Source organism: Anoplopoma fimbria, chromosome 10 (genome assembly GCF_027596085.1).
Source record: "Anoplopoma fimbria isolate UVic2021 breed Golden Eagle Sablefish chromosome 10, Afim_UVic_2022, whole genome shotgun sequence".
NCBI classification, from domain to species: Eukaryota; Metazoa; Chordata; class Actinopteri; order Perciformes; family Anoplopomatidae; genus Anoplopoma; species Anoplopoma fimbria.
The window spans coordinates 2,981,747-3,004,582 of record NC_072458.1 but is presented as its reverse complement, the minus strand read 5'-3'; the positions used below and the strand labels follow the sequence as shown (position 1 = coordinate 3,004,582).

General features: G+C 42.7%; 2 protein-coding genes across 4 annotated transcripts; one reads left to right on the top strand and one right to left on the bottom strand.

Annotated features, from left to right (window-relative positions):
• The first annotated feature begins 146 nt into the window (after positions 1-146).
• btd (biotinidase) lies at positions 147-3,454 on the top strand. 2 transcript variants are annotated; one of them, XM_054606082.1, is made up of 7 exons: positions 147-184; positions 587-744; positions 1,294-1,443; positions 1,884-2,032; positions 2,138-2,315; positions 2,413-3,009; positions 3,085-3,454. In XM_054606082.1, the coding sequence occupies exons 2-7, from the start codon at positions 691-693 to the stop codon at positions 3,355-3,357; spliced, it is 1,401 nt and encodes a 466-aa protein (XP_054462057.1). In that variant the 5' UTR covers positions 147-184; positions 587-690; the 3' UTR covers positions 3,358-3,454. The 2 variants fall into 2 exon arrangements, with proteins under 2 accessions (XP_054462057.1, XP_054462056.1); XM_054606081.1 differs by lacking the exon at positions 147-184 and having other exon boundaries at positions 459-744.
• A 43-nt stretch (positions 3,455-3,497) lies between these two features.
• On the bottom strand, positions 3,498-22,362 carry LOC129097275 (serine/threonine-protein phosphatase 6 regulatory ankyrin repeat subunit A). 2 transcript variants are annotated; one of them, XM_054606078.1, is made up of 29 exons: positions 22,205-22,362; positions 14,841-14,924; positions 13,900-13,978; positions 12,817-12,887; positions 11,706-11,906; positions 11,542-11,629; positions 11,201-11,343; positions 10,925-11,032; positions 10,650-10,754; positions 10,004-10,082; positions 9,803-9,917; positions 9,482-9,564; positions 9,334-9,397; positions 9,068-9,136; positions 8,800-8,940; positions 8,579-8,690; positions 8,383-8,409; positions 7,984-8,058; positions 7,608-7,809; positions 7,241-7,328; positions 7,022-7,139; positions 6,699-6,918; positions 6,495-6,582; positions 6,322-6,405; positions 6,084-6,232; positions 5,907-5,989; positions 5,446-5,528; positions 5,250-5,341; positions 3,498-4,779 (listed from the first exon to the last, which is right to left on the bottom strand). In XM_054606078.1, the coding sequence occupies exons 1-29, from the start codon at positions 22,229-22,231 to the stop codon at positions 4,481-4,483; spliced, it is 3,177 nt and encodes a 1,058-aa protein (XP_054462053.1). In that variant the 5' UTR covers positions 22,232-22,362; the 3' UTR covers positions 3,498-4,480. The 2 variants fall into 2 exon arrangements, with proteins under 2 accessions (XP_054462053.1, XP_054462052.1); XM_054606077.1 differs by lacking the exon at positions 22,205-22,362 and adding an exon at positions 16,924-17,079.
• Positions 22,363-22,836: the final 474 nt, after the last annotated feature.

Below are 22,836 nucleotides of genomic sequence, written 5' to 3'. Positions count from 1 at the left end.
CAACATTAAGTACAAAGTCACCACAAATTAGAGCCCATGTCCTCCTCATGCAGGCTGTAGAAAGAAGTTCAAAAAGAACTTCCGGGTTTTGTGTTTCCTGTCGAGTATTTTCAAAATAAAAGTCTGTTTATTCTTTCACGCTGGGTTGCCAGTTATTTTCTGTGATCCATTCAGGGCAGGACAAGTACATACGTTTGTGTATTATTAGTAATTATATATATATATATCTATATATATATATATATATATATATATATATATATATAGATATATATATATATATATATAGATATATAGATAGATATCTATATATATATCTCTATCTATCTATCTATCTATCTATCTATCTATCTATCTATCTATCTATCTATCTATATATATATATAGTAAAGTAAACACTATTTCGCAATAGCAGATAATAAGCTGACTCACTAGGAGGACTCCTGACCTCTCAGGGGTCATGGTGTAGCACAAGCATGGTGTAACACAAGCGTCTGGATAACAGCATTCATGTCTCTCTGGGGAGAAACAATGTTTTTGCAGGTTGTCGTTTTGGTCAGCTTCTTCTTCTCTTTCACGGTACCAGAACCAGCTCCGGTCTCCTCGTACGTTGCCGCTGTGTATGAGCACAACCTGGTCCTGAACCCGGAGCCTCGGGTCCCCCTGTCCCGCCGCGCTGCCCTGCAGCACATGCAGAGAAACCTGGATGTCTACGAGCAGCAGGCTGCCCGGGCCGCTCAGCAGGTACGGTCAGGTCAGCAGAGAGTTCAATGTTTACTGTTTCAGTCATAATAACAATTTTGATTATTATGCACTTCATCAATAACTTTTCTGTTTTAGGATTTGCTTGAAAGTCAGGAAGAAAAGCTTTAAAAATGCATCCCAATTGGCTTCAAAGGAGGGGAGTTTAAAGGCAAACTTTTTGCTGAAACAGTCAAGCAATATTACATTATTGTTAATTTTTAACTCCTTACTGACTTGATCTTTGGATTCTTTAAGTAAAGCCTCAAATGTCGCTGCCATTGACAGTTGCTATAAATTACAGAATATTTACCTGAGCCCATTATAGCAAATTAAAAAAACATCCCTCATATTAGACAGACTACTAACTGATATTTAAATGTCTAATTGATTTGTGAAATTATTTTTATTAAGCACAGTCAGTATAAAATTAAATAATAATTAGGTCAGTCAACAGGAGAGGTTGTATTTCTCTGTATGCTGACAGAAGGAAGAGTACATGACTACAGTAGAGTAATTAAGCTCCATTCTCTGCCCTCCTCTTCCCTTCAGGGGGCCCAGATCCTGGTGTTTCCAGAAGATGGTCTTCAGGGTTTTAACTTCAGCCGTTCGTCCATCTCTGGCTACCTAGAAACCGTTCCTGACCCCCAGCAGGAGAGCTGGAACCCCTGCACCGAACCAGGCAAATACAACAACACTGAGGTGCACAATCACACATTTAGATTTTATGTTATTGTAAGAGTGAAATTGTGTGATGTAAACATAATTACGTAAACATATGTTTAAACATAATTGTGCATGTGCGAAAAATGTAAATTTAGTATGATATTGAATTGCTGTCTAACATCTTGTTTACACATATTTAGTATCTAGAGTTTTGTTGCGTTGATGATCTGATATCGCCACAAGTGGCTTGGCTTGCCTGGTTAAGTGTTGAGACTTCACTTAAGTTATGAGAAAAATCCAGAACGTGTTTGACTGATTTTATTCCTTATCATATAGCCACGTTTCTCACAATATTATTGAACATGCATTCTGAAATGATACACTTACACGGAGACAGCACTGGGCTGCTCAGGCCTTCACTCATGCAACACCAGTCTGTGAATATAATCACATTTGACTGTGTTTGTGTTTCACAGGTTCTCCAGCGTTTGAGCTGTATGGCCCGTCGTTACAACCTCTTCCTGGTGGCCAACATGGCTGACCTGCAGCTCTGCACCCCGAAGACGGACCTCTCCTCCTGTCCACCTGATGGACGCTGGCAGTTCAACACCAACGTGGCTTTCAGGTGCAGTGCCGACATTGAAATGATGGTTTAGCTGAAGTTGAGCAAGTGCACCAATGCGTGATTTCCTAGTCTTTGGGAACTGTTAACAGATTTTTCTTCATACAGTTCAGACGGCCTGCTGGTGGCTCGCTACCATAAACAGAACCTCTACTTTGAGGAGGCCTTTGACACGCCGCCACAACCTGAGATCATTACGTTTGAAACACCTTTTGCCGGAAGATTTGGTCTCATCATTTGCTTTGACATCCTGTTCCACAAGCCCAAAGTTAATCTGTTGGAGAAGGTAGAAAAACAGCCACTCAAATTCTTTACCCAACTTTACATTCTTGTGCTCGGTCTTCTCTTTTCCTCACATCCTCCTCTCCTTGGACCCCTTTTAGGGTGTTCGTCAGTTGATCTACCCCACAGCCTGGATGAACCAGCTCCCTCTACTGGACTCGATCCAGTTCCAGCGGGCTTTCAGCTTAGGTGCCAATGTCACCCTGCTAGCGGCCAACATTCGTAGTGACCGACTGATCATGACAGGAAGTGGTATTTACACCCCGTCTTCTTCCACCTACCACCACGCCCAGAGAGGAGACCCAGAAGAGGGCCGGCTGCTGGTAGCCAGGGTGCCAGTGTTAGACCCACTGTGGACGGGGCAGAGTGTGGTGGGTGAGGGTGTAGTAAGTGCTGAGTCCACGTCATCTCCAGCTATGGACTCTGGATACTGTCACAAAGAGAGCTGTTTTGATTCTCCTTCTCCTGAAACGGCTCCTTCAGTTCTTCCCTCCTCCACCACCTTCCTCTCATCCATGATGTACGACACATTTACATTCGCCCTCCTTAACGAGACTGAGGGCAACGTTAACGTGTGTAATGGCACCTTTTGCTGTCACCTGCAGTATCGACGACTACCACCCGGTGACAGTAAAGAGCTCTACGCATTGGGAGCATTTGCCGGAACACACACAGTAAACGGACGTTACGCCTTGCAGGTAAGAAAGAGAATACTTGGGGATATACAACTGCGTCATGATGCTCTTGTAACGTTTATCATATATCTGTTGCAGGTGTGTGCACTGGTCCGCTGTGCAGGGTTGGACGTCAGTTCCTGTGGACAGGAGGTGGAAGAGGCAGAGACAAAAATGGACTTCCTGTTAGAGGGGAGGTTTGGGACCAGATATGTGTTCCCATCAGTTTTGGTTCACAAGCTTGTCCTGGACCAGCCAGAGCATCTGGAAACAGCTGCAGATGGTAGAGTGACCATGAAACACTCAACGATGACTGGTGGGCTGGTCACTGCCTGTCTGTACGGACGAATGTATCACCTGGACAACGAATGAACTGAAGACATTTAAAAACTGTTTTGAAAAAAACTAATCTTAGTTATGACAATCCGGCGTTGAACATTTGTCTTTTGTTAAATAAAAACTGCTATAAATCAAAAACAAATTACTTTATTTGTTCATTACTTAATCTTTACAAACATCACCAGTAGCGTTCATCCTTTGCCTGAAAGTTGCTAATTCCTAAAAAAGGCAATATTTATCAATTTCTCTTTCTCACACACACGCGCGCACACACAAACACACACACATATACACACACACACACACACACACGCGCACACACACACAGTGTCAGCAACTTTCCCCAGTCTCCTGTACAGTACACAGTCATTGAGAAGTTACAGCATTGCAAGTTAAAAGTTCATTGAGCAGCTCATTCGGGTCATCTATCCACGGACTCCTGGACCAATCGTACAGTAAATGGGTCTGACAGTCACCTGCTGTCCTAATCAGTTCCCATGGATTTAGTCCCCACGTGGAATACATTAAAAGGATTAAATAATGAATTCCTATCCAAGGAATTGAAAAGTGGTTAATTAACAATTACGCAGCCTTAGCAATGTGACAGCCATCAGTGTCTGCCATGACTAAAAACTCAAGTGAAGTAGGGAAAACTAATCAATCTCCTGGTCCCATAAGATTGTCCTCTGTATTTTCTTTAGACAATCATGCCAAAAAAGTCCTCTGAGTGTTTCTCCAGTAGATGCTCTTCTAGCGTTAGTTGAAGGGAAAACTGTAAAGGCTTAAAATCACTCCAAAAAGTATCAGCAAAGAGTAGGTACTTAATTGAAAAAGGAAAACAACATTGGTTCAAAATTAAAAAGACACTGGCCATACAGTGAAGGTGTCTGGGATAGACATAGTGTGTATTGACCTTATTCTATCTTTTAGTACATTATTTTCCATCCCATGGGAATGCACCTGAAGAAAACAAACGCGTTTTACATCAAAGGTTATTTTTAGATTTGAAAAAGCTTACCTAAAAATAATCTGCACACTGGCTCTATTTTCTCCCTCTTTTCTCTCTTTTAGTTCCTTGTCAGTGATTTATTAAGGCTCCTGAGTGGCTGGCTAGCTTGTCACTATTGTGGGGCTCTGCCCAATAGCAGGTATGTCCTCAGTATGTTTCTGAATCTGAGTCATTCAGTTCATCATCCCCAATGAGGGATGTCAGCGACCGCTCCGGTCTGCAGTAGGAAGCATGGTCGGGCCTCAGAGAGGGAAGGGTGTCAAAGGCCACGCCCTTGGAGACATGGTTGTTGGTGGAGTTGTGGTTGATGACAGTCTGACTTAGAGAGTGTGCAGGCAGAGCTGCTATGGTGACCATAGGGGAGGTAGGCAACATGGAGTTGAGGATGAGCGCCAGACAGTCGGCAACATCACGATTGGGAGCGCAGGCCAGAGCAGGAGTGTAACCTAAGGATGAGAGAGGAGAAGAGGGACTAGATTTACTGCCTAGTGGTTGTATGCCTCAGACAAGTCAAGATGCAGTTTATATCCTTTGCTGTCCAAAATGTGATGGTATCATCTTTGTATCGTACTAGATTTTGTGTAAAATTGTAAAAAAAAGTCATAGCCTTGTATTTTGAAAAAAGTAGATAAAAGTCATAGTTTAGAATGTCGGAAAAAAAGTCATAGTATAGTATGTCGGAAAAAGGTTGAAAAAAAGTCATAGTATAGTTTGTCAAAAAATAGATTACATTGTAAATCGAAAAAAGTAGAAAAGAAGTCATAGCATAGTATCGAAAAAAGTAGAAAAGAAGTCATAGCATAGTATGTCGTAAAAAGTAAAGAACAAGTCATAGTAATGTTGAAGAATGTTGAAGAATGTATGAATAGTGATGTAAATGTGATGTGTGTAAAACAGCAGAAAGATGAAAGCTGACCGTTCTCGTCCACTGCTAAAACACTGGCTCCTTTCCTCAGCAGCTCCTGGACCACCACTGTCAATCCCTTCCTGGCCGCTACATGCAGGGGCCTGAAGGCAGGTGTAGGGAGATTTAAAAATACATCCAGCCTGAACATTGTAGATCACCACATAGCACAGCTTAATGTCTGTCTGCGCCTGGTAACAATACATACGTCTGGAGAGAAGTGTTGGTGCAGTTGATGAGGTTCTTATCGCTGATCTTCTCCAGAATCAACAGGGCACTCGTCTCGTGACCCTCACAGGAAAAGAAAGAAACAAAATGAGAAATAAAAAATAAGTATAATCATAAATGTCTTGCACAATATGGAAATAATTCAAATTGACTTTTTCATATTTATGATTAGTACCTTATTTATTGTCTCTTTTGTACATTTCACATGTGTACTCACAGTAAATACTTTTCCATACATAAAATTCACTTTTTAGGACATTTTGAGGATGTACATTATTTGGATGTACATTGATCTTTCCAGCAGCCAACATATGTTCATAACCGACTGGGAAATTATTTTTCTTCTCTTTGGTTAGAGATCCTTGGTGACATTTTGATATCAATAATTCGCAATGGCCAGTGAATAAAAACACATTTTCTCTCTCTTTAAATGGTTGTTACCTTGCTGCAAGCCAGATGTAAAGCTGTGTTCCTGTTTGTATCCTGTAGTGTGAAGTCTGCTTTAGCACTGCTCACCAACATCTCTGAAACACATGAGAACAAATGGCAATGGTTGCATGTCAAGGGTTTAGAAATGAAAGGCCAATAGTGTATCTACGTGTCAATGGGCGTACTGACCCACGGTGTTGGTTTGCCCGTTTAGAGCTGCCATCATCAACGGTGTGCTGTGCGTGTGCGTGTCAACTACGTTTGCCTGAGCTCCCTGGCTCAGCAGAAGGGAAACACACTCCACGTGGTCGGAAAAAGCTGCAGCGTGAAGGGGGGTCCTGCGTCGACACAAACAAAGTTTACAATAAACCAGCAGAGCTCGTGCTCCCTCCAAACATCTTCTCATCATCATCCCATCATCTCTCACCTGCCCTTGGAGTCAGTGGTGTTGACGATAGTTGTGCCCAGGGAGTCAATTAACATCTCAGCCACTCCCTCATTATCGCTCATACTGAAACACACAACACACTGTCACATACCTTCAGACAGATGTCTATCTACATAAAAACATGAATTCGCACGAATGAATGAATGTCTTACACAGCACAGTGCAGTGGACTGAAAGAGTTGCCCTTAATGTTCTTGAACACCTCTTGGTCTAACAACACCTCCACACAGGCATCATATCCTAGGAAAACAAAGAGAGGATGTAGGTACAAAGGGAGGAACAGACATGAATACTCCTTTGCTGTGGTTTCATACAGAACAGACATGTTTCTCAAGTGTCATGCTGTGTGTCCGTACCGTTGTAGCAGGCCCAGTGCAGTGGTGTGTATCCCTGGTTGTCAGTGAGGTGTGTGTGTGAGGTGGTGCTGGTAGTGGCCTGCAGAAGGGCACCCAGGACACCCACACGGCCACAGGCGGATGCCAGGTGAACAGGGGAGCGGCCCAGGATGTCTCTGACATGCACACTGGCCCCACGCTGGAGGAGGGCCTCCACACTCTCCTCCTGGCCCGTCACCGCCTGTGTGAAAATGAAGAAAGTGGAAAATAATAAAGATAAATATAGCATGATAAAAAATGATCACCAAAGTTGTAATATTAGTGAGTGCATGTGAATGTCTCACCCCTCGGTGGAGTGCCGTCCTCCCCCAGCGGTCCTGATAGTCGACACTGGCTCCTTGACTGAGTAGAGAGAACACACACTCTGTGTGTCCATTCAGCACTGCCAACATCAGAGGAGTCCTGTACACAGTGTCAAACTAGTTAAAGTAATCTTCTCATACAAAAGAATAGCAGAACGACCTCAGTGAAAACTTAGCCACTCTGTCTTTGTACACACTCACTGTCCATTGATGTCTTGTACATCCACATTGATGTGTTGGTCGTTGATGCTCATGAGCAGGCGCAGGCACTCTGGGTGGCCATTCATAGCTACGGTGGACACACACACACACACACACACACACACACACACACACACACACACACACACACACACACACACACACACACACACACACACACACACACACACACACACACACACACACACACACACACACACACACACACACACACTAGAAGCATGACTTTGTTTTTCCAAAGCAGCAACATGTTTCCATTTTTACAAGCCAGAAAAGAATCCTCTATAATGTGAAGGTGATGCATCCCAAAAAATGTCTTTGTTTGTGTAACTGCTTGTATGTATACCTGCAGCGTGTATGGCTGTCTTTTTCTGTGTATAGTCACGGGTCATGGGTGAGGAGCCATGGTGCAGAAGCATAGAGACACACTCCTGGTGACCCTTGGAGCAGGCCAGGCTGAGGGGGGTTCGGCCCTCTGGACTGTAAACATCCACCTCCAGCAAGGATGACAAGAGAACCTCTAAAGCTCCACAGTGTCCATGGTAAGCCTAAATCAATGGAAGACACAAACCATCAGACACTTCTTTTATGTCTAATGGTAACAGACATGGCAGAGACAGTGAAGTCCTGTATGTGAGAGAGGCAAACCGCCAAATACAGACACACTGTACTGTAATACAGACACACTGTACTGTAATACAGACACACATCCTTGAACTCACCGCCAGGTGGAGTGGGCTGACGGGGGCCTGGCTCTCTGAGTCACTCATGATGTCTGTTCCTGATGTCTCCATTAACTGAAATAGAGTGGTGGTTCCCGTATTACTCATTTCAGACCCAGGTTTGCAGACATAGCAAGTTGCACAGGAAATTCGGCCATGGTCACAATGCTGCATTTGTTTCAAATTTATTGAAAGACAGATTTCGGGGGGTTTTTCACAAAGTTTTTTTGCTACGAGGAGTGTTAGGTTAAAAAGTGGTTTCTTTCCAAATGTATACAACATTGACTTGCCAGTTGTTATCCAACCAATAACAAGATAGAAGAGTTTTTACCACTATGTTCCCCATTTGTCCAACAGAGGGAGCTTAGTGCAAAACAAACAATCAATGTAAGGGCTCACCACATCAAGAGGTGTCTCACTTGCCATCTGAAAGAAACACAGACAAAGGCTGTTTATGATACTATGACAAGTGTACTTGTGTGCTGTAGTTTTCTCAACAGTTCAAAAACCTTTAAGCACATGGAGGTGTTCAGATTTTCTGACCATCTGTAGCACATGCAACATATATGTCACCCTTTGTGGTAGCTGTACACACCAGTTCCAGGCAGAGTGTGCGTCCATAAGCTGAGGCATAGTGCACAGCACCGTAACCCTGTTTGTCTCTCATTCCTGGATCGGCATCGTTCCTCAACAGATACTCCACGCACCTGACAGAGACCAAAGAGAGGAAAATATATTTAAAGCCTTCATCTGACACTGAGGATTATTTGATTCTTACCGATAAACATTTTCAATAAGACACAGAGTGGAACGTACTTTCCATCAGTGTCAGCTGCAGCAGCGTAGTGCAGAGGGCTGCAGCCTCTCTGGTCCAGCTCGTTGATGCTTGCCCCAGAGCCCACCAAGGCAAACACACAGTGGTAGTTACAGTTGGCCGATGCATAGTGTAGTGAAGTCCTAGGATGGTCAGAAAGTCTACATCAGCTATTATTCATGACAGTGAGGACTTCATACTCTACCCCCCAAAATGTGGTCAAAAGTATTTTCCTAGCATTTATAATATTAAAGTACTTCCTTGGCTCACCTCCCAAAGTTGTCTTTCCTGTTAAAGTCCGCCCCAATGTTTAACAGCAGGTTCAGACACTCCAGGTTCCTGGTCGGATAGACAGACTTAACAGTGATGTTTTGCTGACATACCAATCTATTGTAATCAAGCGCACGGATAATATTTCAGTGCATGAGAGGGATGAAAAATAAAAACAAAGAGTGAATGCCGTTAAATAAGGAACAAAGAAAGGCTTTAAAGAGGCTCACATATGGAACAATAGTAAGGCAGGAACGATGACTCACCCGCCAGCTGCAGCAGCATGTAGACAGCTCCTTCCAAAGTCATCAGGGGTGTCTATATCAAACCCTGTGAAAATATGTTATCAGCATCAATTTGGATGTCAACTAGGTAATTCCAGTGACAAGAATGGTGTCAGCAGCATGAATGTACCTGAGGACAGCAGCTTCCTGCAGCAATCCGAGAAGCCGTTAAGAGCTGCCAGGTGTAGAGGGAACATCCCATGAATGCCCCTCCTGAAAAAACATTACGGCAGAGAAGGCAAGCCATAACAGGAGGGTAAGGTGTGAGAGTACGGGTGCATTATTGATGGCAGAAAGAAACCAGAAAAAGTTGAAATGTTGGTTTATCTTGAGATTAAACATCTCTAATCATCTAATTGTTCTGTTTTTATTTGTGCTTCTTATCATTAAAGCACGTTATATTCAGTGGGAAGACAGATGGACAGATGGTTAAATGTCGATTGTTACTAACTTGGCGGTGTTGGCTCCGTGTTTGATGAGTGCTGTGATGATGAGCTCATGGCCATAGCGGGCAGAGATGTGAAGGGCAGTGTTTCTGCTCTTGTCCTCACAATCAATCTCAGCACCTACGCACACATCAAAAAAGGGTTTTATGTATGTATTTCCATTAAAACACCCACTGAAGCAGACGACACACTGCAGGGCCTCTCACCATTTTGAATGAGGGCCTGAGAGCAGGAGAACCTTCCATGGGTAGCTGCCATGTGGAGGGGGGTTTTACCATCCTTACTCTGGACAGATGGAGGATGAGACAGTGGAGACAAGAAGAGAGGTACAAAAAAAACGATGAATATGATTTTATGTTAACTTTAGACCTATACAGTATATCAGTGCTGCAGTGCATGTAGATTTCCATTTAAGTGCCAGTGTGGGAAGCTAACTCATACTATAATACTCAATAAAATACTGTACTGTAAGAAAGTGTAGCATGAACAGAAGCTATCTTAGACTCCGTTGTGGACCACACACACACACCCACAGATACATTCCCTGAGCAGCTTGCCGCCTCAGGAAGCCACCCCCTCCCCCGTCATCTTCCATATGGCCTTGCATCTTGAGGCTGTGGGGACCTTATATCAGTTTCCATCACTGCTACCAAAGTGTTAACAACACTGTCATTTAAACTTTCTATTAGATACTGGGCAGCAAGCACACAGGCACAGGCGTCCTTTTGATAATATGTAGACCTACGAGTGATATAAACTCGACTTTAACTGAATCAATAAGATTGCAAATACCGGTTCTCAGCTAAATTTGGCTGTGTCAGTGTGTGAAAGGGTATTTTCATATGGACACACCCGCATGTTGATGTGAGCTCCGTGGGCCAACAGCAGCTCCTGGCACAGCGCCCCCTGGCGTGAGGAGGAGGCAAAGTGGAGAGCGGAAAAACCCCTCTCATTCACCTGAAGCAAGGTACCAAACCAAACAATTAAACACACACAATCACCACGCACATACTATCTGGTACAAGGACATGGTACACACACACACACACACACACACACACACACACACACACACACACACACACACACACACACACACACACACACACACACACACACACACACACCTGGTTGACGTTGGCCCCCGCCTTGATGAGCTCACTGACCACCACATCCTGTCCATTGTAACAGGCCAAATGGAGAGGAGTGTTGCCATAGCCGTTCAGCTCGTTGACCTACGCCAGGTTAGAAGTAATCTAAATTTTTGCATTTTATTGTCTTATATATATATTGATACCATTTAAAATGAGCTTGAATATCTACAGTTAAAGATTAAGCTTGGTCTCAGGGTCATGGTACATTATATACTGCTTGTGCATGAATATGTGTGTGTCTGTACTGACGTGGACCCCCAGGCTGAGTAGGTAGTGCACTGTGCTGCTCATGCCACTGGAGGCGGCTGCATGGAGCGGGGTGTAGGCTTTTTTGTCCTTACAGTCAACCTCTGCTCCGCTGGCCACCAATAACTTCACCACCTCCAGGTGACCTGAAACAGAGGAGGACAGCAGAAAATGACATGATGATGACAAGAGAAAAAAATTCAACTACCGGCAAGTCAAGACTTGTTCATTTCCACATGTACTATTTACGGAAGTGACAACTAGGGAGGGAGAGAGAGAGAGGCTTTATCTAGTCCGATAAAAAGTATGTTTGCATTCCAAACCACACAATAACACAGTCTCACCCATGTAGGCTGCCCAGTGGATGGCTCTCCTGTCCTTCTTGTCAAATGCATTAATGTTTGCTCCTCTGGACAGCAGCAACTTCACCATCTATCACACAAAAAGCAAATTAACTTCATGCTGACATGCATGTGAGTGTCTCTGTGTGTGTCTACAGGAGACCCACCTCTACATGTCCACTGAAGGCAGCGTGGTGCAGGGCAGTGCGTCCTGCTCGGTCAGACACATTGACGTTGCTAAGCAGCGGGACCAGAGCCTCGGCACAGCGTACTGCCTTGTTGCTAGATGCAACATGGAGCGGCGTCTGCCAGTTCTTGTCACGGGCGTTAACGTCTGCACTGTGCTTCAGCAACACTGCCACTGCATCCTGGGTGGACAGTGAGCACGGGTCAGTGAGCATGAGTGTGCAGACAGAGGTATTTTTAAAATGCATCAGTGTAATAACAATGTACATGCCAATGTGTGCAGGTGGCTATGTGTGGGTGGTTATAAAAGTCTTTGCTATTCTTAGGGGGCTTTCACGCCGACAACAGCATTGAGAAGGAGAACAAACGCAAGGGGCTGTGTTAGCGTGGGCATATTGCCCAGTAGCAAGCAGAATAGGGAAAGAGATTTTGATGGTTTATCAAATACCAACACACTGCACAGTGGTTATGTAATTTTACCCCTTTAAGGTCAGATTGGAAATATCTGCAAACATTATCTTGGCAGCAATAATTCTCTGCATCTCATGCCTGTAAGGTAGCTACAAGATATTGTATCTGCTATATGTGTTGCTGCACTAATCTGTGTTTTTTGAGGAAAAAGACAGATTTTTTTGTTCCAGTCAGTGGGAAGGCCGCTCTAGAGACTTAATATTTGCCTTTTTTCAAATGCCTTAATGTTGGCTCCTCTGAACAGAAGCAACTTCACCATCTGTCACACAAAATCAAATTAACTAGATGGTGACATGTATGTGAGTGTCTCTGTGTGGGTCTACAGGTGACCAACCTCTACATGTCCACTGAAGGCAGCGTGGTTCACCAACTTGTGTTTTCTCACTGAAATTATACAAATCTGCATTTCTGTTGGAGTGCTATGTCAGTTGGAAAGAACCCTGATTAGGGTTGAATTTGTCTTTTCAAAAACAGGGGCTTCTCAAAAGGTTTGAAAAGCTGTAAGTGACTAATTGTGAGACTAATTGCTTTTCATAGCTGGTGAGAGACACGGTTATAGTCACATAATAAGTGGAGTCATGACAGCACGCATTAGCACATGTTTATGTAATAATGTGTTACCTCACTACAAGAGGCGACAGCTCGATGAAGAGGAGTCAACCACTTGTTATCTTTGGCATTAACTCTGGCTCCTTGGATGAGAGAAGGAAAGTGAGGAAGAGAGGGAGATTTCAGAGATATGTCAACAATGACAGACACAGCAGAGGCAAACATGGTGGAATCATTGAAAGATACATTAAAGAGCCAATATATAAAGAGTCAAAAGCTTTAAGAGAAACTAATAGTTTAAAAAGCTTTTAACACTTTCACTTATGGGAAGGGGGTCATGTGACCCAACAGTGCCTGGAAGAAATAAAACTCCCATGACACTCTTTGGCACAGCTTGGGGTTAAAATAGCCCTGAAGCTGCACCTGTTGCACATTATTGAGAAACAGTGAACACAAATACACACACACACACACACACACACACATACTTCCACATTACACTTGTATTAGGGTTGGCCCAACCTTCTTACACGCTCAGTTGACATCACAGAAAGTCACACCGGGCCTATCAGATGATTGATAAATCACCAAGTCACCAAGAGAGGGTGACAGCCAGACAGAAGTGAGCAGACACACATGGAAGGAAACTAGTGAGGAAACAGGGAGCTACATTTGGGAAAAGAGAAATGAGGAACAGGCAAAGTCTTTGAATCTTTAAGGAAAGCATGGCAGGACACAAAATGTGTTTCCAATTTAGCTGGACCTGTTTTAAGTCCTAAAACAAGGCAGACATACATTTCTTCCATATACCTTGAAACAATTTAATGTGCAATGAAAACAAATGTTATTACTCTAAGGTATTAGGAAAAACAATTAAAATGATCTTTACAGTAAGCAGGATTTGATTCAAGCAATTTGTCAGCTTTGCTGTGTGAGAATAATTAATGCATGAATGTTTAATTATGCAAAAATAATTAGTACAGGTAAGACAAATTTAGGAGAGTTAAGAAAAACAAGACCAGACAGATGCTAACAGTCACTGTGGATTGATGAGTAAGCTTTCAAGTTGAATTAATACAAGAGGTGGATGGTTATTCGGTGGAAGTTATTCAAATAGATGACTGAATGGATTGATAGCTGGGCTGTAGTGTTTACCTGAGAGGATGAGCAGTTCAATGATCTCAGCGTCTCCCAGGTAGGCTGCAGCATGCAAAGGTGTCCTCTTCTCATTGTCCTGACAGGAGATCCCAAAATACAGAAAAACACAAGTTTAAGCATGTGCATTATTTCTCTATTCTACACAAACATAGGCCTTGGGAGACATGCTCACACACATCATGATGGGCTGAAGGCATTACTTGGCATGCCACAAACAAAATCTATACACCTCACACTGTTTCAGACCACAAGAAACATGAGACTCAAGCCACAAGGAGAAAAATGTCTATGTGTTCACTTGAATTCTTCACTTCGCTCCATCACTTCGATACACCCTGCTGCAGCTACATTATCTCTCTCACTTTCAGTGCAGTAGAGAGCAATAAACTGGGGTTTTAAACAAATGTCATGTGACTGCAATAGGTCTGGGCCAGGTCTGCTGACTCTAAAAGACTCAGTGTGATGACCCCAGCAGTATAGTACCCAGAGAAAAACTGACGGACAGAGAGGAAAACAAAGACTGTGAGAAAAGAAAGTGGTGTAAACTGAGGAAAAATACTCAGAAAGACTGGGGAGAGAGAGTGAAAGCGAAAGGGGGAGATATCAGTGTCCTCAAATGATAGGAGAGGGTGGTGTTATGAACAGTTCATGGGCCCTGCCCTGGTTGACAGCTATATAAGATGGGGACGCTGCCAGAAGGCACTCTGAGCCAGCAAATCAATCATATCTCTCCTTGTTTTTTATTATCTGTCATGGTGTGTGTGTGTGTGTGTGTGTGTGTGTGTGTGTGTGTGTGTGTGTGTGTGTGTGTGTGTGTGTGTGTGTGTGTGTGTGTGTGTGTGTGTGTGTGTGTGTGTGTGTGTAAAGCAAATACATAGTGGTGTGATCAGAACAAAAACATATATATTGGGAGAAAATCTGTGAAGAGTGTGACCCACCTGAACGTTGACATCCTCTTTCTTGAATATGAGGGAGCGAACTTCATCTGGGTCGACATTGAAGATGGCTCTTAACAGAGACGGCTATGGAGACGAGGAAAAGACAAGGAAATGCTGAACTACATACTTGAATTGTAAGGTTGCCATTTTCTATGCTGACAACTGTGTTATCAGTTTGGAAGAGTCTCGCAAAGAGACACCATAATTCTGGGCTGGGAGAGAGCCATAGGTTACCAGTGGATGTATATCACCAATTATTTATGAAGGTAAAGCTGCATCAAGCATCACACAAACACATGCACACACACGGTAAATGTTGTCTGTGAGGGGTTACAGCTATGCACTTTTGCCACACGGTGTTGGGCAGCTGGTAAGAATGTAAAAAGCCGTGTAAAAGACAAGCAGGAACATTTTAACAAGTTACAGGAGGTAAGCATGTGTTAAGAAGAGGTGCACATTTTCCCTGAATGAAGAAGATGAATATGAATGACAGATCTAGGAACACCTCTTCAATCCTATTTCATTTATGTACACACACATATATCTATATATATATATATATATATATAGATATATGTGTGTGATCCGTGGCACGGGTTTGAGAGCATGGTGTCTAATGCTGAGTGGGATTTTGTAAACAGTGTTGCGTAGCAGGCATGATAAACCTTCATAAGGGTATTTAGGGTATTTGGGTGGGCAACAGAAGAGCATACATCCATTCAAAGTAAAGGTCAGGAGAGGAAACACTATTGTAAGCTCATATTTCAATTATGATTACTGGGTTCAAAATACAATACTGTTATGATGTTTTTATACATATATCTTTGATTAAAATTGGATATTGGATAACAAATACAACCTTGAAACATTGATGTTAAAAACTAAGTGAAAGTATTTTATCTTATTACAAAAAAGAATTTGGCCCACATTCTGTATTTCTTTCTTCATCATCTTAAAAAAAACCCTACTGTTGCACTTTACTTTAATTGCACAACCATAACACTATTTGTCACTAAGATCTGAGAGACAAAGATGTTTTTCTATTCATAATGACAAGACACTCTCTTTAGTCTTCATATCTATAATTACAGCAGTTTCCTTGTTTCAATATGTTTGGATAGGTAGTTAAGATTGAAACTAGTTAATACGATTGAAAATGCTCATTTACAAGTAGTGTAATTTTTTTGTGTGTTGCAACCTTTAAGATGAACACACAAAATAAACAACCATAAGAACACTGGCATAATATTGTTGATTTAGGGAAGATCTAGAGAGGCTTCAAATTACAAAACCACTCCAAATGACCGTATATTGCCATTCCCTCCTTTGTAAGTACTTAAAGTCTGTGGAAGTGCTATGGGTCTCATGCACATTTTGTCACACGTACACCTTTCCCCAAGCAAGGGCTGCCAAGTTGTACTATTTAATACTTCATGAGTATTATGATGTGTATGTGCTCTTTACTCTCAGCCTCTCTCAGTTTCCCCATCCCTCTCTCATTTCGTCCAAACTAAAAATAAGTGGGGCTGTGAGGCATGTTGGCGTCTGTCTCATGCCTACTACACTGATGACCAGTGCAACTATGTCAGGGATCGGAGAAGGTAGAAAATGGATTAAGAGAGCAAACTCTGTCATCAGAGCGGGCACATCCTTTCCCCCTTCTCAGTGTAAACTTCAAAGAGCAGCATTCATATGATGAAAAGACTCATTGCCATGTTTCAACTGTAGGCTTGCCCTTTATACAGCCGACACTGCAGACTACAAAGGCCCAGGCCTTACTGATAATCTATACAAACCAGCAGTCCTCTCGCATGGCAGGCTATATTGGTGATTGTAGTTGGTGCTATATTTAGCACAGGATGACAAGTGTTGGCAGTCGTGTTTTTATGCACAAATAAAATTTGTGCTTCGGCACAGGTTTAAACTTCAAGCCAGGTATGACAAGTGCATTGGTCTATTTAAAACCCAGGTGAACTCTGTCATTCTCTGAATAGAACGATAAACCTTAAGCGTATGCAAAACCGCCACTGGATCGGCAAACTAATTCATCCAATGAAGAACCAAACAGAAGCACCCATCTCACCTTGTCCTCCTGAGCGGCAGCCCTTCGAGAGGCATGATGGGATCTGCGGTCTGGGGATGATTTGGGCCGGGGAGGTGGAGGTGAAGAGGAGGGCTCATCCTCCTCCACCTCCTCCAGCACCACGATACACACACGACTGGCCCGTTCTGACCGCATCAGGAACACTCACACACACAGACGCACACACTCACTCACGCTCTCTCTCACACATACACACATAAATACACAGTGTTCCCTCTCACATACATGCGCAATTCAGGAGGACAAAGGTCAGCAATGAATTCCATAAACAGAGTGATTTCCTCGTAAACAAACGCTGCACATCTTCATGTAAAATCCAATGTGAAATCCAGCTCTGTCCTCTATCTGTCAGTGTTGCTTTTGCAGCATGTCTCCTCTCCTCCTCTCTTCCTCTCTCTAGCCAACACTCGCACTCTCTGTGAGCGCCAGTAGCCGAGACAGCAGGGAATTCCTCTGCGTAATGGTGGCGGTAAGCGGCATGCGGCAGAATGAGCTTGGGCTGCCTAGCAGCGCACAGGAAGCTACATATCCCCACTGCAGGAACACACACATATACACACACACACACACACGTCAGATGCAAACACACACAGAGACCCTGTGATTAGCGTGGACGGGGGCCGCAGCAGCCGATGTATGTGTGGGCATGCGTAGCTCGCTCCAGGCAGACTGCTGAAGCCAGCTCTTTCAGAAGAAGAGACAGGGAGAGGGAGAGAAGGGGGAGGGGAGGGAGAGAGGGAGGGAGAGAGAGAAAGTGAATGGAAAAGAGAGGGGAGTAAGAATAGAAGAGGACAGAGAGCTAGAATAATTGAAGGCAGGTACCTAGAGCCCTATGACACAAAGAAACCCCGAGGAAGAACGGGGCAAAGGACAGTGAGGGCACCATGGACAGCAATGGGAACAAAATGGGTTGAAACATATAAAGTAAAGGGTTAAAGATTAAGAGGGAATGTGACATAGAAGAGTAAAAAAAGAATGGCAAAGGAAGTGAGAAATTCTAGACTGAAGAAGTGTTAGGAACCTATTTTGAAGCCTGATTGTAAACAAGTCTCTTGCTGGCCAGTGCTGATCCACGAGTCCCCTGCGAGTTAATTTAAGTGTGATGATAAAAATGTAAGTGGAGCGATGATGCTACAGTCGAGAACGATGACGCAGCACTATTGATTCTTTAGTGAAAGCCCTGCTTCAGCAGACAACGCCATATTGTTTGTTGAGAGCTTCAATACTGACTGGATATCTGAATGTTTACTTATGTATTGTGATTTTCTGATCCTTGCTTTATGGATCCTGCGCTAATACACTGAACAAAGCTCTCTTCTGCGGTATGATGGTATGAACTAAGCACTGATGGTCTCCTTATACTTCACTAGATGGCCAGGCTTGGGACGATCTAAAAAGCTGTAAAACAAGTAGCATGGTAAAAACGAAACCATGTGCCAAACACTGTCGAGTTGTTTTTAGAATTTGCTAAATAAAATTTTAGTGGTTTGCATCTTCATAAAGTTGGTGCTTGAATAGAAATGGTCTTTCCTTTTAAATGTGAGGGAGTAAAAGAAAATAGATACCAGATCGGTGTGTGTTCCAGTTTCATCTTTACTGGTGTATTGGTGGCATAGCTTCAAAAGTCCCCATCTCCTCATTATGAAACTGGAACAAACTGGCTTTGCCAGAGAATGTGAGGGTAGCTAACAAGACCAGTCTGTATGTGCATGTCTGTGTGTGTGTCTCAGTCTCCTTCATATTCAACACAGATCCTAAAAAGAGCAATCTTGCCAAGCCACACAACCCCATTAACTCAGAGGGAGGGGCGATGCGAGGGAGGAGAGTGAGAGAGAGTGATTCAGTTGGATGGAGCCTTTCTGCAGACCTACATTTTGTGTCTAATGGACTGAACATTTATAAACAGAAAATCAAACACAGGCTTACAATCTTTCTGCTCAGACATTCACTGAGTTGACATTACAGATTTGCCTCAAAGCCACAAACAAAGAATGTTGTTTTGGAAGCAAAGCATATAAATAAACAACAAATGTTTTGTCTATCCTACATGCTAGAACTGGGGATACTCTCAGGAACGTAGCCCAAAGATAATAATAATAATAATAATAATCAATCCTGTATTAGTCCCACAATGGGGAAATTATTTCTCTGCATTTAACCCATCCCGGAGGAGCAGTGGGCTGCAATGAAGCGCCCGGGGAGCAACTTGGGGTTAGGTGTCTTGCTCAAGGACACCTCGGCATGTTGCCGGTAGAGGGGTTTGAACCACCGACCTTGTGGTTACGGGACAAGCGCTCTACCTCATGTGCCACAGCCGCCCCGATGTGTACAGAGCTGATTTGTTGCCATTTCTGGAAACAGAATATTGTCTTTGTGTGAAGTGTGTGTGCACGGTATTTATGTGTTTAAAGGTGTACTCAAGAGCATAGTCAAGCAAGGCAAGCATGTGGAATAGGCAGAAACATTTTTACATATAGTAAAGAGTGACCAAGACAAACGGAATATTCCTAAACACAAACTAAGTGACAGTGTGACAACAAAACTAAAAATCATGAGGCAGGCAGAGCTCAAATGTCTGCTACATTAATGCTGAGCTGGAGCTCCTACAGAAGTGAGACACTAGGAAAACATCCAGAAGGTGAACCGCAACAACAAGAGGATGCAGGCCAAATATTTACACAAATACCCACAAATCAAATTCCAATAACTCCTGACCTTACTTGCCATGAGAGACCCACCGTGACAGCCTGCATGTGTCATAGTATGCAGCTTTCACTGACCTCTGCTCTGACCCTGAGACAGGAAGCACTGTGTGTAATATAATCTCTGTGTATAAGAAACTCAAATGCCAGTGATGTGTTCGTGTGCTTGGACACATACTCACACAAACAGCAGCAGTGACGATAGTAACATCTAGATATTTCAAGGTTTTTAAAATCAAGACAGGATGATCGGCACTAAAGCTTTGTTGACTTGGTATTACATGTACCTTATGGTATGCACACCATGACATGCTATCTATCCATTAATGCTCTAATAGGAGAGAGGATGAGTCATTAACATTACATGATTCTAAATTGATACGAGTTAATTTTGACCAACATCTGCTCTTCCACAGCCTCCCCAGTTGTTCTGTTTACATACTGTGCACAAACAAGATGTTACATTGTCCTTTAAGGCTCTTAACATTAACAGTGTACAGCTGACGTATGCACGAAAGGGCACATCTGAAAAGCCCTGGGCAAGTTTATGCAACAAAACAACAAAGTGCCCCCTTGTGCTTGACCTTCTGCTTTCATTGAGTGTGTTTCTTTAAATGCCTTTACCATCTCTCTCTTTAGGCAGGACTATAGTCTGGTTTAGACACTCGGCATGCAAGGTACAGGATGCCCTCTAGAGGACGAACAAAAGCCAAAATTGACACTCACTCCTTCTAAGGAGACTATTTTTGTCCCTTAGTCCAGTTCTCTGTCAGCAAGCACTACGGAGAACAATAGAGAATAGAGAGGGGGATATAATCACAGACATTCTTCCGTTTTTTTGGCTTGGACAGGACACAAACCTGCTCTATCACTGACCCACTTTGACTGAAGTTCATATTTTTACTGCACTCAGAGTTACAAAGAAAATCTTACTATAGGCCAATTCTCAACCTACAGGATTTCTATTACTTAGCACTTATTTTCCACAATTACTTCAATAAGTGAAACTAACAGTTGTTTTATTTAACCATTATTTAAACATCATTTGATAATCATTAATAAATCATTTAGCAAAAAATGTAAACATATAGTGTAAAATGTAATAAACAATGACAAATGCGAATCACAAGTTACCAGAGTGTTTGACTAACAGTCACAAAACATTTGCAATCACTGCAATGATATGAAAAGGAGAAGGAAATGCTTAAAAAGTTGTATCCAAGAAATATACGGTACCTTTACAAATGTCAAATGTCTTGATGATTGATACAGCAGCTATTTGAATTGATTTCCTAATGGATTACTTTTTTCTAAGTCACCGAAGAAAATAACTTGTGTGACGAACTGTTATGCTGCTCATTCTGTACACATGACATCTATTGCATTCTGTCCATCCTGGGAGAAGGATCCCTCCTCTGTCGTTCTCCCAGAGGTTTCTTCCTTTCTTCTCCCTGTTAAAGGGTTTTTTTAGGGGAGTTTTTCCTGTGAATGTGAGGGAAGGACAGATGTGAGGGAAGGACAGAGGATGTAAGGACATGTGAGGGTGTAAGGACAGAGGATGTGTAAGGCAGAGGATGTGAGGCAAATTTGTAATTTGTGATTCTGGGCTATACAAAATAAACTGAATTGAATTGAATTGAATTGCTGTGGCTGTGGCGTAGTGGAGAGCAAGGTAGTTCTCCAATCAGAGGATCGGTGGTTCGATACCCGGATTCGGCAGTCGATGTGTCCTTGGGCAAGACACTTAACCCCAAGTTGCTCCTGAAGGCTTGCCATCGGTGTGGACTGGATGATGAATGTGTAGTTAGAGTCTGATGGTGGCACCTTGATGGTAGCCTGTCATCAGTGTGTGAATGGGTGAATGATATGTAATATACTACTGACTGTAAGTCGCTTTGGAAAAAAGCGTCTGCTAAATGACTGTAATGTAATGTAATTGACCAAAACAACAGCATTTTAATCCACTATTGTGTTACTGATGCCCGGTGTATGGCTGCCTTTAGGTCCCACAGCACTGTTGATTGGACCTGATATAAAGCTTGTGGAAACTGTCTGATTCATGACCACAGCTGGAGACTTTAGGAACCAGCACCACCTGCTATTTTAGTCTGACAGCCTCTTTCATCTCCAGCAACAGGTGACTGCTCCCAGCTGTGCCGGTGAGGGAGCAGACAGACAGACAGACAGACAGACAGCTGACTAAGCAGAATCCCTTGGTGGAAAATTGGCAACCTTTAATATGCCATCTAGTCTAAGAGAATGCCTTCCACTTACATTAATGACCCCATAAACAGGGGGCAGCATAATAATAATAATAATAATAATAATAATAATAATAATAATAATAATAATAATAATAAAATAATAACGCTGTGCACGACTAGCATTAGCAGATCAAAGGGCTTCACCACCACTAGAAATAGCAACAAACACCGACGGTGGCCTGGTTGTGTCTATTTAAACTAAGCAGACGTAAAGCAACAGGTGACATGAGGTTAGCTGGGTTTTTACGTCAACTGGGACGACTTGACGTTAGATTAGAATCCCGTTCACCTTACCTGGTCTTGTAGCTTCAACACAGCCATAGTCCCCGTGTAGAAACCCCCCAGAGGAAGCAGCAATGTTTACTGTAACTCGTCCGTGAGTTGCTGTAGAAATGATCCGAGGGAGAGTGAGTGAGGAGCGGCTGTCTGGAGCGGAGTCCACCGCTGTAGCCTCCCTCCTCTTCCTTCCTGTGGTGGAGACTCATCTCCACAACACGGGAATGTTGGGAAACACAATTTCTTTTTTTTTTTACATTTATTATATTTTACATATACAGTACCAGTCAAAAGTTTGGACACACCTTCTCATTCAATGGTTTTTTTAAGGTTTGTTTTTTTTACATTGTAGATTAATATTGAAGACATCCAAACTATTATTATTATTATTATTATTATTATTATTTATATTCCTTTATTGATCCCCATGGGGAAATTCAAGTGTTGCAGCAGCTCAACTACACAGACACAGACAATAAATACACATACTATACAACTACACAGACAATAAATACAATACTACAACTACACAGACAATAAATACACATACTATACAACTACACAGACAATAAATACACATACTATACAACTACACAGACAATAAATACACATACTATACAACTACACAGACAATAAATACACATACTATA

Coding starts and splice junctions, on each gene's coding strand:
- LOC129097275 (XM_054606077.1), bottom strand. CDS start 17,079: ATGCGGTCAGAACGGGCCAGTCGTGTGTGTATCGTGGTGCTGGAGGAG. Junction 11,630..11,705: donor CCTTCAGTGGACATGTAGAG/GTGGGTCTCCTG, acceptor TTTGTGTGATAG/ATGGTGAAGTTGCTGCTGTC. Junction 9,565..9,802: donor CACGGAGCCAACACCGCCAA/GTTAGTAACAAT, acceptor ATGTTTTTTCAG/GAGGGGCATTCATGGGATGT.
- btd (XM_054606081.1), top strand. CDS start 511: ATGTCTCTCTGGGGAGAAACAATGTTTTTGCAGGTTGTCGTTTTGGTC. Junction 1,444..1,883: donor GCAAATACAACAACACTGAG/GTGCACAATCAC, acceptor TGTGTTTCACAG/GTTCTCCAGCGTTTGAGCTG. Junction 3,010..3,084: donor ACGGACGTTACGCCTTGCAG/GTAAGAAAGAGA, acceptor TATCTGTTGCAG/GTGTGTGCACTGGTCCGCTG.